This window comes from Chinchilla lanigera, unplaced genomic scaffold (genome assembly GCF_000276665.1).
Source record: "Chinchilla lanigera isolate Chin_1 unplaced genomic scaffold, ChiLan1.0 scaffold00024, whole genome shotgun sequence".
NCBI classification, from domain to species: domain Eukaryota; kingdom Metazoa; phylum Chordata; class Mammalia; order Rodentia; family Chinchillidae; genus Chinchilla; species Chinchilla lanigera.
In genome coordinates this window covers 24,479,090-24,497,134 of record NW_004955425.1, presented here as the reverse complement: position 1 = coordinate 24,497,134, position 18,045 = coordinate 24,479,090, and the positions used below count along the sequence as shown (strand labels likewise).

General features: G+C 50.6%; 1 protein-coding gene across 2 annotated transcripts in view; it reads left to right on the top strand.

Moving 5' to 3' along the window:
• Positions 1-7,831, top strand: part of Sv2c (synaptic vesicle glycoprotein 2C) — a 193,252-nt gene extending 185,421 nt beyond the window's left edge. The window contains exon 12 of one of the 2 annotated variants that reach the window (XM_013514921.1): positions 518-7,831. In XM_013514921.1, coding sequence (XP_013370375.1) covers positions 518-701 — 184 coding nt within the window. In that variant the 3' untranslated portion in view covers positions 702-7,831. The remainder of the gene's footprint in view (positions 1-517) is intronic. The other variant, XM_005386041.2, reaches the window with a different exon arrangement.
• Positions 7,832-18,045: the final 10,214 nt, after the last annotated feature.

The following is an 18,045-nucleotide window of genomic DNA, read 5'->3' as shown; positions in this document are numbered from 1 at the left end:
CTCTACCAACAAAGCCACACCCCCAGCGGAGGAGTCACTGGTGAGACTCTCCTGATCTCCCCCTTCCCACTGGGATTGGAGGCAGTGGTCCACCTTCCCTCACTCTGAGCCAGGGTGTGATAGACGCCTCTTGCTATGAACCGTCCTGGAGCCTGCTTTTCTCCTGAGTGCAAGGCTTGAATGAGGTAAGATTAATTTTGATGTAAGAGAGCCTTTTTTTCAGTACGCGTGGGCCAAAAGAGAAGACACTTCTCTTAGGCTCTGAAGTCCCCTTTCTCTTGCTGTTCACGGTAAATGGGAACCTATGGTCAGAATAAGAATCCAAAGAGTACTAGGAAAGACCACAGAAGGCAGCAGGAACAGACGACACCAACAGCTGGGCTTTGCCGGCCCAGATTTGCTAAAGAGCATTTCATGCTTGCCAGAGCCGAGTCTGATGGTTCTGGTACAGAACAAGTGCGCCTGGTGCTGCAGTGCGGAGTCATTTCTGAACCTTGCTGCTGTTTCTTCCCCGCAGGGCAACGGGCTTCGGCTTCCTGAACGCACTCTGCAAGGCGGCGGCCGTGCTGGGCAACCTCATATTTGGCTCCCTGGTGGGCATCACCAAAGCCATCCCCATCCTGCTGGCCTCTACCGTGCTCGTGTGCGGGGGACTCGTGGGGCTGCGCCTGCCTGACACACGAACCCAGGTCCTGATGTGACGGGAGCAAAAGCCACATCTGTGCACTTCCTCGTCGTGCCCTGGGTCGAGTCTCTGGATAGACTCAAGGCTTCGGATTTTTCGTACCTAGAAACGTGGTCAGATATCAGAACACAACCTGTTGCTGTGACTTGACGTGTAGACGCGTATCATCTCCCCCTCCCATATGTTTCGCACAGGTTTACTTTTCATGCATTGTTGTCTTTCCTGTGATGCTGCTTCCCCCACAGTACCAGTGGAAGAACTGCTGAAATGTCCTAACCAGCCAGGCTCCCCGGGGTGCGGCTCCATGAAGGTGCAGACACTAAGAAGAAGGCTGTTGTAAGAAGCAGACCCTGCGCCGAGTGCAGCCAGAGCAGGAAATATACGTTGGCATGTTATTACAGTTCTGCTGAGGGGAAGGATTCTTTCTTTTTGTTTAAGCAGAGTGCTATTTCCTGTTTACTTAGAAAAGGACACCCAGCAATTTTTGCTGTTACAGCAGGGCCTTCCAAAGAAAACCATGCGGTACACACAGGCTTGGGTGGGGCCCTTTCAGGCAGACAGTGGAGGTAACTGTGCTGATAAGAAAAGCATAGGCTCAAGCACTTACCCACAAAACCCAGTGAGCAGAAGCAAGTTTTCTGACGGAGAGTCTGATTAAACTTCTAAGAACTCTGAGGGAAAGCACCACGGCAGTGTCAGTGGCCGTGGTGTGTCCATAGCTCACACTGTCTCCAGGTCAGTTTGCCTGCATTTCCCTTGTCCTCACTGCATGCCAGACGCCATGGATGCTGCCAGACAGCAGATTTAGGAAAGAGGGTCACTTCTTAAAGACCACCTCTGAGCCAGGCATGGTAGTACAGGTCTGTAACCCCAGCATTCTGGGAGGCTGGGGCAGGAGAATCACCATAGAGAGCACAGCCTGGGCACCTGAGTGACTTAGCTGTTTCAGTGCGCTGGCCCTGGGTTTAATCCACAGAGCAACCAAAAAAAATAAAAACTACATCTGCTTTCCTGATTTCTCCTGCCTAGAGAATATTAGTGATATCTAAATTGTAATAAGTTGTAAATTAGGAAGAATTCACACCTAAAGCCATTGGAAATGCAAACAGTACCTTTCCCTGTACCTGCTTTCTGAGGAAGAATCTCACCCTGCCCCCTTTGGTGGAAGATGGCATTCACCTTCCTAGTGAGCACCCTGGAAGCAGATGTCCCCTCCAAGCTCCCCCTGGGCTGGCACCTGGTCTCAGAGCTGCCCTGCACTCCAGAGGGGCTTCAGGCAGACTTGGGGTGTCTCCTAACACCACCTGCCTGCTCCCATTTACCTCTAGAGGCTCTCTGGGCTGGGAAGCAAGAGGTCCCCAGGACATTTCCCTGGGCCAGCTGTCAGTTAGACCTTCTCCCCCACCCATGCATCCCTTTTACACATCTTTGAAATATGAAGCCTCCTTGTAGACTTGCGGCCAGGAAATAAATCCCATAATTGATAGAGATTCCTTTCTTAACTCTCCCTGTCTTGCAGGAGGGTGAGCCTCATTACCTCTTCTAGGATCTCCTCACAGGGAGAGGGCAGGCTCTCTCCTCCGGGAGGGGCAGGCTTTTGTCCCCACTCATCTTTACATCAGAGATGTCCTTGCTCCCTGGGGCCCTGGAGCTCCCTCCTGTCCTGAGGGTCCCTCTTGAGCCAGCACTGAAAAGTGTCTTTCATTAACCGAAGCCATGAATCAGAGGGCCGCCCGTGTGGGGCTGTGGCAGGAAGAAGGTGTCTCCTGGGGAGGTGGGGTTGTGTCAGGGACAGAACATCAGGAAAACTCAAACCAAAGTCTGCAGGGGTGGAAGGGAGAAGGAAAATGAGCAGAGACTGGACACGACTTACATGACAGATATCAACCAAGCAGGGAAAGAAACAGACCCTCCCCCACACACACACTTCTGCCTCCTGTCCTATTGTGGGAGAACAACAGGCAGCTAAGAAAGTAGCCTGTGACCGGAAAGTAGCCTGTGGTCACTCTGTCTCCTGTGGACTCATTTCTCTGCTTCCCTACCCCTGAATTTGTCTTCTTTACAGAAAGACCTACTGGGGAGTGAACAGGTCTTTAGTCAAGTGTGGTGTGTGACAGTGACTGCCAAAGGTGAGCCTCCTCTCATCCACCCCCCAAGAGAAAGGCAGCAAGGCGTGCAGCTATCATTTTCACTAGTTGTCCGTGACAGTTAACCTGGCCACCTGGACTACCCTTTGTTTTTAAAAATTCTTTGTTGTCCACTGTAGATTCTAAATGCATAAGACATCTGTCAAGTGGTGGGGTGCAGATACTCAGAAATTTTTATCAGAACACCCTGGCTTATGAGACTGCCACCGTGGGTCCCCTTCAGAGGGCCACTCTTGGCCTTCTTATCACCTAAACTAAGCCTCCCAGGTGGCCCAAGAGGGATCTCTTCTAATCTTCTGGACAGTGTGTGGTCACAAACCTTCTTGGTCACCACCTTTTCCCCTTGCCGTGCCCTTTTCTGTGCCTCCCTCATGCTGTTCACCCCCCGGTTGTCTGTGAGGGCTTCCTTGCTCCCGAAGGCATGGGCCATGGCCTGCTGGGCTGACCCGTGGTGTAGCTGGGGACTAGGGCACAAATGTGAAGTTAAACAGAAACTCGCAGGGGTAACGGTAACTGGCCGCTGGCATCGGACATCCACCTACCATCTCATTTCCTCCACAGTGGAAGGAAAATGAAAGTGTAAAAATGAAAGCCTAGCAAACAATCCCACTTGCTCCTCCATTTCCAACTCTTTTTCTAACTAAAATTTCCCCATAACTGTTTAGAATCAGTTCAGAATGCTCCTGAGTCCTGTTACTATCACTGAGTTGTCTCAGTATGGATAACAAACAGCTGTCCTAAGTTAGGAATTCCGCACAACCACATACTCAGGTGTTGGGTCTTCAGGCACCAACTTGCTCTGTTCTGCTGCCTGACTCACATCCCAGAGGGACAAGACCCATGGGCTCCCCCCGCCCCCAGCTCTGTCACTAGGCAGTAGGCAGCCCCAGATCTTCCTGGGGAAAAGTGGGTTATTGAACATCTCTGGTCCTCAGTTTTTCCATTGGTAGAGTTAAGAATTTGCTCTTCAGGTCCTAGAGGATTGCTATGAAAACAGCTTCTATATCTTCTGCTGCTAAACCCCTCTTTACCAGCACTAAGTTGGTTCTGTTTATACACGGAAAACTTTTACAAATAAGCATATATAAAGGGGGCAAGAACGTGTTTGGAAAGATCTCCTGGAAGAGGCCAGAGATGTGGTCCTGATGTTGTTTATGCCACCCGCCTCTCACTCCACCCTGGCAGAGGTACCCACAGTTAGAAGACTCTGACCACATCGCTGCAGCCATTGCTGAATCTTGCAACTCCTCAGACTCCACTGTGTTCTTTGGCAGAGAAGACCCTTTGGCAGAATCACCTGCAGAAACAGCTTCTGGGTGATTTTACCTCAGTTGGGAAGTGGGCCTTCACCTTCACTTACCAAGCTCACCAAATCAGAGTTCAGGTTCACACCAAGGACTCCTTAGCTGTTTTTCAGAATATCTTAAGGAATCAAAGGAGAGGTGGGAAGAGAAATGTGGCAAAGGAAAAGTCTGGGACATCACTGATAAGGTTACAGGGACAGGAAGGGGCCACTGCCAAGACGTGCTAAGCTCTGGGATTGTTCCCAGCGTATCCCTGGGAAGAGCTTCTGGTTTTTTCTGCAGATCCAGAGCAGAATATGATTCTCTCCAACTGTTTCTGTTTAACATCAAAATGGACTTTACCCGTTTCTTCAGTAAGACCCCTTACCTGCTCATGTGTGAAGTCTCTGAAGCCAGGAATGTCTGATAATAGCCTTCCCCTAGAACCACAGGAGGAAAACTGCATCCTGTTATACAGAGACATATTGAATGCGCATCAGGTTTCCTTTTAATTCCCAGACTGTGCCAAACTGAGGCTGATTACTAAACCCACAGAAACACCAGTCCTGTTGTGACAACAAAATCTACGCGGTCAGGCACCCTGAGTGAACTATGGAGGATACATTTATTAGTTTTTGTTGCTGCTGAACAATGTGTTTTGAGCAAGGTGTCTCTTGTAACCCGTGTGATGTACACAAAAGAAAATGGTCAGTGTGCTCCGGATGCAACGCATCTCGCTTGAGCAGCGGCGTGATCAATCTTCGTGCACCATTCTTCTCCTCTCTGGATTGACTTCGCGCCCTGCCAGCAGTCTGTCTGCAACCAGACCCAGAGCCGGAGCCAGGACTGCTGCCGCCTTTCCCAAACAACACCTAGAGGCAGCTTAGCTGTCCCGGCCTTTGGTGTTCGCAGAGTTCAGTTCATGGGTTTGTGTAGGTGCTGATGAAGGCTGGGGGAGCGAGCTGGCTGGCTTTTGTGTGCTTTTTCCCTGGATATTTATGAAACACCTCCCCATGTGCTAGGTATCCAGGCCCTGAGCTGTGTGCAGATAATTAACCCTTTGCAGAATTTCAGTGAGAGTGGGGAAAAGACCCCCCGCTTACTTACTGAGCCCCTTTACCCCATCTTCGTAAAGCTTATTTTCCCACCTTTGACACTACGCAGTAACTGGGGTTACCTTTGGCAGAGAAGACCCGTTCGTTGTCTGGCCTTTGTTGATGGATACTAACCAGTACTTGGAAAATGAGAAAAAACAGACCCACAAAAAGCTGTCTTTAAAGGTCTCAGCAGGAAACTACTAAGACATGTTCCAGGAAAAGAGCAGCTGCGATAGCCTCACCTTTCTAGGGGTGCTTGTTTTAAAGTCCTGCTCATTTCTTCCGAGGCTCTTTTCAGGGTCTAAAACTAGAGAGTGCAGGCCGAGGTTTTCTCTCTGGAGCCCAGACTCCCCCGGCCCCCACCGTCCAGGCGTGACCTTTAGCTGTCTTTGCAGATAGCCTACAGCAGCTTCCCCCTCTCCACCTCCGGCAGATAAGCGGCCTGGAAAACAGGTTCTGACAGCCCTCGCCAGGCCAGGGCATTTGGAGGTTCTAGCTTGAAACCAGTGCTTGGTGGTTGCAAATGTGTTGAAGCTGCAAAGAACTTTCAGGATCTGGGCTTGGGAGGGGGGCCAGGACCAAGAGAATGAAGCTGTCAGGGACCCTCTAAGCTCCCTATGCCGTCTGCCTCCACCAACTCTGCCCTCTATCCTCCAGCACTACACACTCCTTTCTTCCTTTCCTGCGCATTCTTCCTCCTCCTTTCCCCTCGCGTCACCTCATGACTGTAGCAAGGCCGAGCTTTCCTAGGGCACTGGGGACAAAGCAGGGTGCCCATCTCTGCCTGTCATAGAGGCACAATAGCGAACGTGGGGAACATGAGCCATGGACTGGCTGGATCTGACAGAGCTCCTGTCCCACAGCTGGACTTCCACCCGCTTCCCAAGCCTGTGTCCTGAACAGCAGGAATCAGGGTCAGCCCAGCCTTCAATTTCCAAAAGAGGGGGCCATCCCCAGCCAGGCGCCGGCACTCACTGACCCATGGGGATAGACAGCCCCTACCTCTCCAGGTCTGCAGAGGACCCGACTTGGTGCTGGGGGCACAGAGGTCACTGGCTCTTGGCCTGACCTTCCACATTAACACCGGCCTGAGAACCACATGTGGCCACACATAGGAGGAGAAAGCAGCCAGAAGCCCCTGGTTCCACCTCAGACAGGGTTTAGCCTTGGCCGGCGACCTTTCAGAGTTGGTTAAGAACCATAGCCATTATTGAAAGCACCAGTTAAAATACACTCAAAACACATCACTTTCTACTTACTTTGCTGCCTTTGGCTGTTACCTATGCCTGGAGGTGATACATTCATGCTACGTCTGTGAGGAAGAAGCGCTGTAGATACTGTGCATGCCTCGCCCAGTGCCAAGTTCTGAGACACCCGCGTTTTAGCTTGAGCTCACCCAGCTGTGGGAGCTTTCCACCATGGAGACCAGATTTCTCCTTCCCCAGCCCTCCCCAAGGCTGCTGGATGTTCACCAGGATCTCACCACCTAAGACCCCGAAGGGGTGTTGCCCTCCCAGCACACACCCAGCCTGCATGGACTCAAGCCTCACAGCTCGTGACTCGGCACTGCCTCACAGCCCAGGGAAGGAGAGACACAGCAACTCAGCCTCCGTCTGTCTGTACACAGAGGGGCCCTGTCTGCATTCTCGTGCACACACCCAGAACAAGACCCATAGGACAGAGAACCCCTGCTGTCTTTAGGTGTTGCTCCTGGAGCAAGAATGCACAGTGAATTGGCTGTTTTATGCTGTGCAAAGCAAATTAAACTAGTTCTAGGTTACGAAGTGTCTCCCTCTGAGGCCCAAGTAGTTTATCCAAAAAGGAAACTCTTTCCTCGACTGTGACATTCACCAGGCCTGCCTAGGTAGAACTTGACAGATTGGCTTCATTTCATTTCTGCCACCGCCATTGCTACATATTTATGATTCTGAATCTAAATCAGTTAAAAGAGAAATGTTTCTTCTTGACATGTACTTTCCAAAACGTGTTTGTGTATCCTCCCGCTGAGCCAGGAACACACTGAGCAGAGCATATGTCCTTTGTGAATGTCTAGGTACTGTAAACGAAGTCCCAGAAGAGTTTCAGGTGTGCGTCCGCTTGGGAGACGCACGAAACGTTCACTCCACCCTCATTCGTGATGAGATCTTGGCAGGGGTCCTGTCCTGGACTTCCTGCCTGGGTGTATGGCCTTGTGTCCCTTTCTTTCCTGTTTTTCGTGCTGTGTAAGCTGTCCTGCTCTGTGTGTTCCCTGCTAGCCCTACTGTACTGTATATATGTGCTGCATGTGTGGAGCTCAGTAAATTCCTTTTCAGGTTTCTGGAGTTTTCATCTTACGTACAGTTGATCCTGCTGTGAACTCATCTTTCTGGTATGCGCCCCTGTGTCTGATTTTGATTGCCAAAATGTTGGACCCCAGAGTGTTTTCACAAATATCCTGAGGCAGCCATGCGTATCCTCATGAAAGGACATGCTCCGCGTGGGATGGCTTATGTACAGCATCAATCTATCACCTGTGGAAGTGTGTATACATTTATATGCCAGGCAACCAACATCCATGTAACAGCTACAGATATATTTAATGTACATCAGATTAATAAAAGAACTTTTTTTGCTCCATTATATTCAAATAGATTGTTGAGTGATTGACTTCTCTTCCAAACATTCCAAATCTTTAAAAATGAGCACATTTTTATGTCTTTGGGCAGAGGAAAACCTGTTTCTCGGGTGCCTTGAGTTGCCGGTGTGGCTGCTGGCTGGGCTCCTGCTGTGCTTTGATCTCACAGGACACCTTCCAGTTCTAGCCAGCACCACAGGGAGGAGAACTGGGGTGGGGGGGGAAGGTAGCCACATGCTGTGTTCCTGTGCCCTGGAGCAAGGAGAGATACCACATTTCTATCTCAAATATTAACTCCAACTCATCGGTAGTGGCTGCTTTGGAGAGCAGTGGGAAAAGGCGCTCTGCTGGACAGTGTTTGTGGAGAGGAGGAAACAGACTGCTGTGCCTCACATTTGCTATTCCCAACAGAACATGTCTGACTGCATTCAACCAATGACCCGAGCGTCATCCCTGCTGACCGTAACAGAAGACCCAAGTGTCTAGAGCAGTCTACTGGCTGTGATGCCCTTGAAGCTCGTCCTCGCCCCCTGTGGGCTTCCTTCTCCTGGGACCGGCTCTCACTCCTTGCTGTTATAGCAACCCTGTGTCCCTAGCCCATTAAGCGAAGCAGGTCTTACCCTTTTCTCCAATCTCCAGCTCCTCCAAATCTAGGCCTTGTCCCATATTTTCTTTAAAAGTGACCACCAGCCTGTACAAGGCCCTGGGTTTACTGCTCCAGCACAAAAAATAATAAAAATAAAAATAAAGCTCGCGGCCATTCATTTGCTTTCCTGTTCCCTCCACAAGGGAACAGGATGAGGATCTTGTGGAGGGAGAGAAGACCGCAAGGCTGGAAACCCCAGCAAGATCCGGGTGGTGGTCAGCAGGGGACCCGCCAGAGGGTGCTGGGTGCCTCCGGAGGAGCTAGGCAGGACCGTGTGGCTCATGACCTGGCTCTGCCCTGCTAGTTGCAGCGTCTCCATGTGCAGTCCCCAGCACCCAGTGTGTCCCCGCCAGGTGACACAGGCGGAAGGTGCCCTTCTCCTACTTGTTGGTGTCTGATGCGGTGAAGTTGCTGTCATTCTTTGCTGTAGTCTGCTAGGTCTGCCCTGACCGACCACCACCGACAACGGCTTGAACAACCTGAGATGTATTTTCTCACTGTTGTGGAGGGTGGACTTCTGAGATAAGGTGTTGGGGGCTGTTCGGTTCTTCTGCAGCCCCTCTCCCTGTCCTGTCAGTGGTCTTCTCCATGTGTCCTCCACAGCCATCTCCTGGACTTGTTTTTGTCCTGATCTTCTCATAGGAAGACAAAGTCATGTTGGCCGAGGACCCACCCACGTGGCCTGGCTGTGACTAATCATCCCTTTAGAGATCCTGTCTCCAAGCCCAATCACATTCTGATACCCTGGGGATTAGGACTTGGACATAAAGACTGTGACAGGACACAGCTCAGCCACGGCATTATCCCAAATGTGCTTGCTGTTGTGTGTGTGTACTGCGCACGAGCTCCTTCAGGTGCACAGGAAGTGACTGGATGTGCCTGGTCACATGGGAAGGTGGGTAGCATGGGCTGTGTGCACATGTTCATGCCTAAATGAGCTATCCATCCAGAATGGAGATAGATTGAGGGGTGCTCATAAACTGGAGACAGATAAATCTGAGGCAGACCCCAGGGTAGACTGGCCAAGCTCCGAGACCTGAGACCTGTGACTAATTACCTCCTCCCGCCTCTCTGCCCTTTAAAATCCCAAAGGAGACCATGCTATCTCTCAGGCATGATGATTTTCTCTAATGCTGACATTGGTGGGCATGTCATTCTCCTCCCTCCACCTAGCCTAGAAGCCAGAGGGAGCGGCTTCCTCTGGGAGCTGGCCCCAGAGAAGATACCCCCAGGCCGCTGCCCAGCTAGAGCCCTGGTAGCTGCAGGAGCCACAGAGAGGCGGCTTCCTGGAGCTGGCTGCTTGAGTCACTTGCCACTGCTGTAGTCTCTGCGGTGTCATCTCCTGTAGTTTGCAGTCCAGACACCAGGTGGAGAAGTGGAACCCACGAAGGAGACAAGTTCTTGGAGGAGAGCCGCTCTAATCCTACAGCCTCCCGGCTCCCTGGGATCAGAACAGAGGCGTCTGGTAGCCTGGGGTCACAGAGGACACAGAAGGCTCCAAGAGGGCCACCTCCTTCAGCGCTGCTCTGCGTCCGCCACACAGGTGCTGTGGGAGGCAGGCAGCAGCCCCATCCCGAACTTCCACTCCTGTCTCTGTCCTCACTCTAAGACAGCGTCAGTTACCTTTTGAGGGCCGGGGACACAGATCAGCGGCAGAGTGCTGGCCTCAAAGGCAGGGTTTGGGGCTGCCCTTTGGACTGAGATTTCCAAGGAAATCCCATCAGCAAATTCAAGTTTGGGTGGGGCTGTGAGGAAAGCAGCCACGCATTACAAAGAGTGAACAGACTCTGTCCTGCTGCAGACTGCAGGGGGGGCCTGCTGTCACCCCCTCTTAGCAGGACACCTGGAGAGCTGGCCCCTGTGAACCTCAGAGCTGCGTTTCAGGACCAGTGAACTTCACAGGTGCAGGCAAAATATTGCTATGGCTAAGGGGTGAGTTTAACCTAGCATCCAGGTTTGGGGCTAAGGGAGCCCCTTTCTAGAAAGGACACAGAGACCAGAGTGTGGCCCAGTGGTAGACCATTTGTCTAGCATGCATGAGACCTGGGTTCTATCCCTAGCATGAAAGGGGAAAGGGAGAGAAAGGAAGGGAGGAAGGCAGGGAGGCGAAGAGGAGATAAAAAATACTATAAGCACAAAATTAACTGCAAAAGTAGCTATTTGGAATGTGGAAAGAAATCCTTATTATTTACAAATTTTAAGAAGCTGACAAAGAGAAGCCATAATGAAATGTAGAAAAATAACAGAATTTGATTAACTGCCCAACATGGTCATTATCCATGGCGAGAACAGAAAGCTTTACTGTTGATTACTAAGGGTTTTTTTCTTGTTTCTTCCCCATTTTCCACATACTTCCTGTGCCAGAGACCCAAGCCACACACATACACACACACACACACACACACACACACACACACACACGTGCCATCCAGGAGGTGGCTCTATGCATCTGTGTCAGGACACGGTAGGTGGGGACAGGGAGCAGAATGTTCTGGAAGCCGTTCCTCCATTGGGACAGCTGGTGACAACAGTCCCAGAAGACACTGAGCCCCACAAACACTTCCCAGTAGACTCAAGCTCAATGTCCCCAGCTCAAAGTCCTCTTTGCTGGTCCGCCAGTGCCCAGCTCTACCCAGCACTGTGGCCAGTTTGAGCAAAGGAATGCTGTAGTTTTAACACACTAGAAAACATCTGCAGAAAGAAATTTGCATTTCTTCCAGTGTGTAAGTTTTCCAAAAGTACAAGCCGTGAGAGCACAGGGCTCCTGTACAAATGAGCAGCCCAAGGCTTAGCCTCTGCCAGCTCTGTGGAGAACTTGGGCTGCATTTTAGAGACAGGCAGATGCGGTTTTGAATCCTGACTGTGCCGCATGGCAGCTCTGCAGGCATGGAGGAAGTGGCCCTCTTGAGCAACCCGCTCTGCAGTGCCTCATTAGAAATGATGGTAGTTTGTCTTCTGCCCAGGTTCGTAAGGATTGAGAAAATGTGCATAAGAGGCTTAGCCCCGTGCCTGACATGCCCACTCTCAGTCAGAGGTGGACACGTGATTGGCGGCACAGGCTCACTTTTCTGCCAGCAAGCATGTCAGCGTGTGATCACACAGCCAGCTCCCCGGTGCTTGCACGGCTGGTGGGGTTGGAACGGAGTCCTGGCCTGGCCAAACTCTCACAAGACCTCTTGCAAACCAGGTAGCATCTAGCTTCTATCATCCTGCACGCATGGAGGTGCCCAGACCCCTGGTGACCCTGGCAGCAGCTCCAGTTACTTATCAGATCCCCTAAACCCCGCTGTGATTCTGCTTCCCACAGAAGCAGCCTGCACAGTGCCCTGCCTGAGTGCTTAGGTGCCAGCTCCAAGGGAGGACCTTGGGTGGCCAGGAAGAAGAGGCAGGAAAGGAACAGGGAGAAGCAGGGCCACATACCAACCGGGACCGTACCAACTCCTGCTGACCCACAGTCCACGGTGCGGGGTGCGGCAGAGCTGGCACTGCCCATCAAGCTGGCCTCTTCCCCTGCTACTGAAGTGTTGCCACCACTCTGCCCATCCACAGAGCTCCATGAGTGCTTGTGCCAGCTTTCAGGTCTCTCCCAGGTGCAACCGTGCCACTCTTACCTGGAGGAAGAGTCCTAAGATAAAGGACCAAAGCCAACTGTTTATAACCAGTCACCTCATGATTCAGTGGTGGAAGAAATAGATATTTATGGGGAGGAGCTCAAAGCACGGAAGAGATCTCTGCCTGGGAAAGGCACCATGGGAAGCTGGCACTGACCCATCTGGAACCTGGCATGCAGCCCCTCTGAACCCACTGGAGGTGGCAGAGGAGGGCGGCACCACCAGAAGGTGGTAGTGTGGTCTCTAAACTTGAATCAACCTGAGTGCAAAGCCAGCTCCATCACTTGGAAGCTATGTGATGCAGGGAAGTCCATAGCCTCTCTGAGCCTCACTTCCTTGTCTGTGAGACAATACTTAACATCTGTTAAGGATTTAGTAATACTGTGCAAGTGTTTAACACAAACACACTCTTTTTTGGGATATATTTAAAGTATATGACATGAAATCCATATACATATGACACTTTCCATATCCATATGACTTTCTCTTAATGATCATATACAGTAAACACATTTTCTTGAAGTCTTCCCTTCATTTTGGGGGGTGGGGACAGGGTCTCACTAAGCTGCTAGGTGCTGACCTCAAACTTGGAATCCTGCTGCCTCACCTCCTGAGTACCTTACAAGCCTGTACCGAGCCCAGCTCAGTGTGTATCAATGGTGGCAAACGTACAGCACACGTCCCACAGCAGGTTGTTTGTATCATTGCAAGCGCTAAAAAGTTCACCGTCACTGCTATAGACATTTCCAGTTTTAGGGGCTGGAGTTCCAGCTCAGTGATGGGTCACTTGCCCAGCATGATAAGCCCTGGGTTTGCTCAGGAGCACTGTAAAAAGAAAATTGAAGTTCCTAATTTTAATGTAGTTTAAGTTATAGGCCTTTCCACTTAGGTTAGCATTTTGAGGGTCACAGACAATAAATCTTTGTTGTTCTTAGGGTCATGAAGACATTCTCCTCCCCTCATAGCTCTGTTGTTGATTCACTTCGCGTTCAGATGTACATGCAGCTGGAACTTACTTTGATTTTGGGTATTCGTCAGTAGGTCAAAAGATATGATTTTTTTTTTATTTTAAGGATAAAAGGAGGGAAACATTAACAGACATACAACATTTTACAACATATCACAGCACAATACAGACAATACAGAGTTACAAACAAAATGGTAGGGAATTAACAATGGTGGTTGTATTACATATTGATATCAAAAGATATGATTAAAAAAGTGAGAAGATGAACCACAGAGTGAAAGAAGACACTGGCCACATGAATCACCACCAAGACTTTTATCTAGAACTAATAAAAGACTCCTTCAAAACAACAAGAAAAAAAAAATATTGGCTGACATCTCTCCTTCAAAATTCCAAAATTCAAAATGCTCCAAGATCTAAACCTTTTTGAGTATCTGCTTAATGCCCCAAGTGGAAAATTCCACACCAAGAAACTGTTTCATGCACAAAATTTTTCAAAATACTGTATAGAAACACCTCCAAAGTATGTGTGTAAGGTGTGTATGAAGCCTAAGTGAATCCCATGTTTAGACTTGGGTCTCACCCCAAGATATTTCATTATGCATATGCAACTATTCCAAAACAACAACAAAATAATCTCAAACACTTCTGGTCCCAAGCACTTCAAATAAGGGTCACTCAACGTGTACATCCAGATGAAAAATAACAAAGACATAAATAAAAATCCCACAAAAGAAACTGTCCAAAAGAACACAGCCATTCAATATATTAAAGGGTGCTCAAGTTCTATCACAGGGAATGCAAATAAACCCATTTTACAGTACTGATAGGCACCCACCAGAATGGCTAAAATTGGAAAGGTTGGTAATACTAAGTGTTGACAGGGAACTGTCATTGAGGAACTCCCGCTGCTGGGGGAGGAGAAAGCAATCTGACTACTCTGGGAAAATGTTGAGAAATATCATATCTGCTGAAGCTGAGAATAGACAGATAGACAGACAGATAGACAGATAGAGACAGAGAGACAGAGAGAGATAGAGAGAATGTCATGGCGCACAATCCTTCTCCTCCATACACAATCATGCGCACATGTGCACCAAGGGTCATGCACAAGAGTGTGTGCAGCAGACAATACCAAATATGGGACACAAATGCTAAATGCTACCCACCCACTGATTCCCCAACACTCACACCCCATCTTCCTTCTGGGGCTCACACATCCCCCTATGTGGTCTGTTCTAACTTCACTTGCCAGCACTCGTACCATTCTTCTACGGTGGATTTCACCCCAGCTTCCTAAATAAGTATGAGTTTAGATGCCAGAGTCACTAGAGAAAATCCAGGAAGGCCAGCCTGCCCATGGTCGGTTGTAGGGAATAGGTCCCTGTGAGTGGGGACAGCCTCTTTTCCAGGACTTCCCTACTATCCATTGTCCGCTGCTGACCGAACTCCACCTGTGAGACTTGCTGCTGCACACACACCACTTTCTATCACACTTTTTAAACAAGTCATTTGATAATCTATTGTTTGCACTGTGTCTTAAGTAATTTAGAATGAATCATTTTGCTATAGTTACTCTGTAACCTTGGAAGAATATCATTATCTCCACCGTACACATGAGGACACTGACATCGGGGAAGGTAAGTCTCTTGCCTGAGGATGCACAGCTCGAAGTAACAAGCAAACTTCAAGCCCAGCTCACTCTAACCCTGAAGCCCACAATGGCCAGCGAGTGCCTGGGGCTTCCCTATTCAGAACCCACTCGGGTGCTCGTTACTCCCTCCTCTGGTCGCTACCAGGCAACAGGGACAAGGCCGGCTGTGAAAGTAAAAGGAGGCTGAGGGGCACCTCAGCAGTGCAGCACGCTCTTAGCATCACAAGGCCCCAACGATCCCAGCACACATGCAATTAAAAAAAAACCTTTGAGGTGGGCAAGGTGGTACTGGGAGGCTATGGCAGGAGGATCCCTTGGGCCCAGGAGTTTGGGGCCAACCTTGGCAACATACCAAAATCCCAGAGGAAGAAAGAGAGAAAGAGAAAGAAAGAGAGAGAAGGGAAGAAAGAAGGGAGGGATAAGGGAAGGGGGCAGGGCCAGTTGTGGTGACACTTGGGAGGCTGAGGCAGGAGTATCACAAATTCAATCCCAGCCTGGGCAACTCAGTGACTTGGACCGTGTCTCAAAATAAAAAAGGGCTAGAATATAGCTCAGTGAAAAGGTCCTGGTTCAGTCTGGAGGGAGGGAGGGAGGGAGGAAGCAAGGAAGGAAGGAAGGAAGGAAGGAAGGAAGGAAGGAAGGAAGGAAAGAAGGAAGGAAGGAAGGAAGGAAGGAAGAGGGAGGGAAGAACAGAGTGGTGGAAGGATGGAGGGACAGAAGGGCTGAGGCACGGAGGGACGGAGGCAATAGAAGGCAGAGTGTCTGCACGCTGGCATCTTAGGAGGAATCTCTCAAGGATCAGCAGTTCCCACCCTGCGCATCACAGGCACAGACTCTGTGCTGCCCTTAGAAGACTCTGCAGGGAGCCAAGCAGCCTTCGTGTCACCTTCCCCCAACACCACGATGAGCCCGTCACCCACCTGAAACCACGGGACTAGGCAAGGGAAGAGCCTCAGGCAGCACCAGCACCTGGGCCCTCCACCAACCTCAACTGCTGCTGCTTCCCTACCCCCAGAACAGCGCTGGGACCTGGAGCCCCAAGCACACCGGGTGAGCCTGCTGCTGAACCGCTGCTCTACCCCAAAAGCTCCAGAAAGCTGACTGCGCGCCCTCACCACCCGGACCACAGCTGCCCCGCACTCTGACTTGCGAGCCCCATGGCTACACCCCATGCAGGCTGATTCGACTCAGGGCCAATGATAAGGCTGGAACACATGCACCCGGGGCAACCAGAGCTCAGAGTGGCCACCACGCACAGCCAGGTGACTCCCTGTGATTAACCAAGCAGGGCAGAGCCAGACGCCCATGGGTGGGTCTGTAGCACACAGCTGCTCAGCTCAGTGGTGCCAATTCTCCCACCACAGTTAACTCTGGCTACCCGTGTGGCACCTCAGGATGTGGGGAGGGGAATATTCAGTCCAGTGTCTCCACCTACAGAAAGGGCAGGTGTAACTAACCTCAAAGGCGTGGCTAAGGCAAATTGTGAAACTGTCAGGCAGCAATATGTTCTGAGGAGCTATTGCCTCTATTTTTAGTATAACCTAATTTTACATCATTTGATGGTCTGTTCAGTCCTGGGGATTAACCTTGAACCCAGGGCCTCGAGCATGCTAGGCAAGCCCTCTACAGCTGAACTACATCCTCAGCCTTTTTAAACTTTATTTTGAGATAGTGTCTCACTATGTTGCCCAGGCTAACCTAAATCCTCCAGCCCCAGCCTCCTGAGTAGCTGGGATTACACACATGTATGACTGTGCAGTTTAACTCATAATGATGGCCACGTTGAACTACAGCTTGCAAAATTCCTAAAAATGGAGCATTTAGCTCTCGCGCGCCTATGTAGCACACTCCAGCACGGCGCTGCATAGAGCGCCCTGTACGCTGGTCAGTTTGATGCCAAACTCTAATTCCCTGCCTCTGACCCCCTTTGCAAACTTTAGGACCCTGCTAAATGACCCCCAGGTATAACCACATCCTAGCACCTCCTATGGGGCAGCCACTGTGGTCAGTAATGTTATTCCATTTCACCTTCACGCTAATCTCATAGGAAGGAGATTAATACACTCTTATTGTCTTTGCACTTTGTGTGTGTGTATGTGTGTGTGAGACAGAGAGAGAGAGAGAGAGAGAGATGCTGAGGGATGAACCCAGGACCTTCTTACTGAGCTACACTCCCAGCCCTTCTTTAGTTTTTTATTTTGAGATAAGTCACTCAGTTGTGCAAATTGGGCTCAAACTTGAGATCCTCCTGTCTCAGCTTCCCAGAGTGCTGGGATTACACGCAGAAGCCACCACACCAGGTTGTCTTTACACTTTTTGCCATTGTCCCCAGGGTCATGGTAAACAATTAGTATGTGCTGCAGGAAGGCAGGAAGGAAAAAGCCGAGGATGACACCAGACTCGGCCGGCATCCGCAGCCCTGTGCAGCCTGTGTCCTCCCTTCTTTCCGGCCTTGCTGAGGCTGGCAGACACCACGGCCAGGTTGCTCTTGCACGCCATCCACAGGCCGTGCTTCCTTCTCGTCCAGGCCAATCCAGAAAAAGACTGAGAGCCTGGGGCCTCTCAGGAGCAGCCCCGCTTCAGGACGTGAGGGTGGAGAATGCATGGAGCAGTGGGCAGTGGGCTGTGGAGAGGGCTGTGGCCTCAGGGAGGCTCTGCAAGCAGGGGGCTTGGAGCTGCCCCGCGTGCTGCACACCGCTGTGGAGGAGGCAGGCTCCAGCTGAGGCCAAGGCCCATTGCAGCCCTGTGCTGGGCTGAGCGCCTCTTTCAGGCCTGGGGCTGAGATCCCCTGTAGCAGCCCTGGGGCACCGCTCAGAGAGTTTAATGTGCCCTGCTCCTGTCTGTGATCCCAGCACTCTGGAAGGCTGAGGCAAAAGGACAACAAGCTCCAGCCCAGCGTGGGCAACTTAGCACCTTAGTAAGACCTTGTCTCCAGATAAAAAGAGAATAATGGGCTGGGGATGCCGCTTGGCGCAAAGACCTGAGTTCATTCGGCGGTGCTGTAAGAGTTGGAGGACAGAACTGTGTTTGTTCCCTTTTGCCTCCCCACTGCACTTAACTCAGGAACCAGCTGCAGCAGAGGCCCTGAGAATTTGGCTCCATGTGAGCCTAATCTTAAGGCTACTGCTAAACCCCGGGAGTAAAACAGTAATGCTTCAGAGCAGGAACGTGGTGTTAAATTCCCTGGGTCCATTTCCTGGACCTGTCACTTCTAGCTGGGTGACTCTGGCCAGATTGCTTAACTGCTCTGCGCCTCCTTATGCCATCTATTAAAAAGGAGGAGGAAAGGTCACTACTCCCTCCGGATGGCCAAGTTCACGTGAAGCCTTAGAACACTGTCA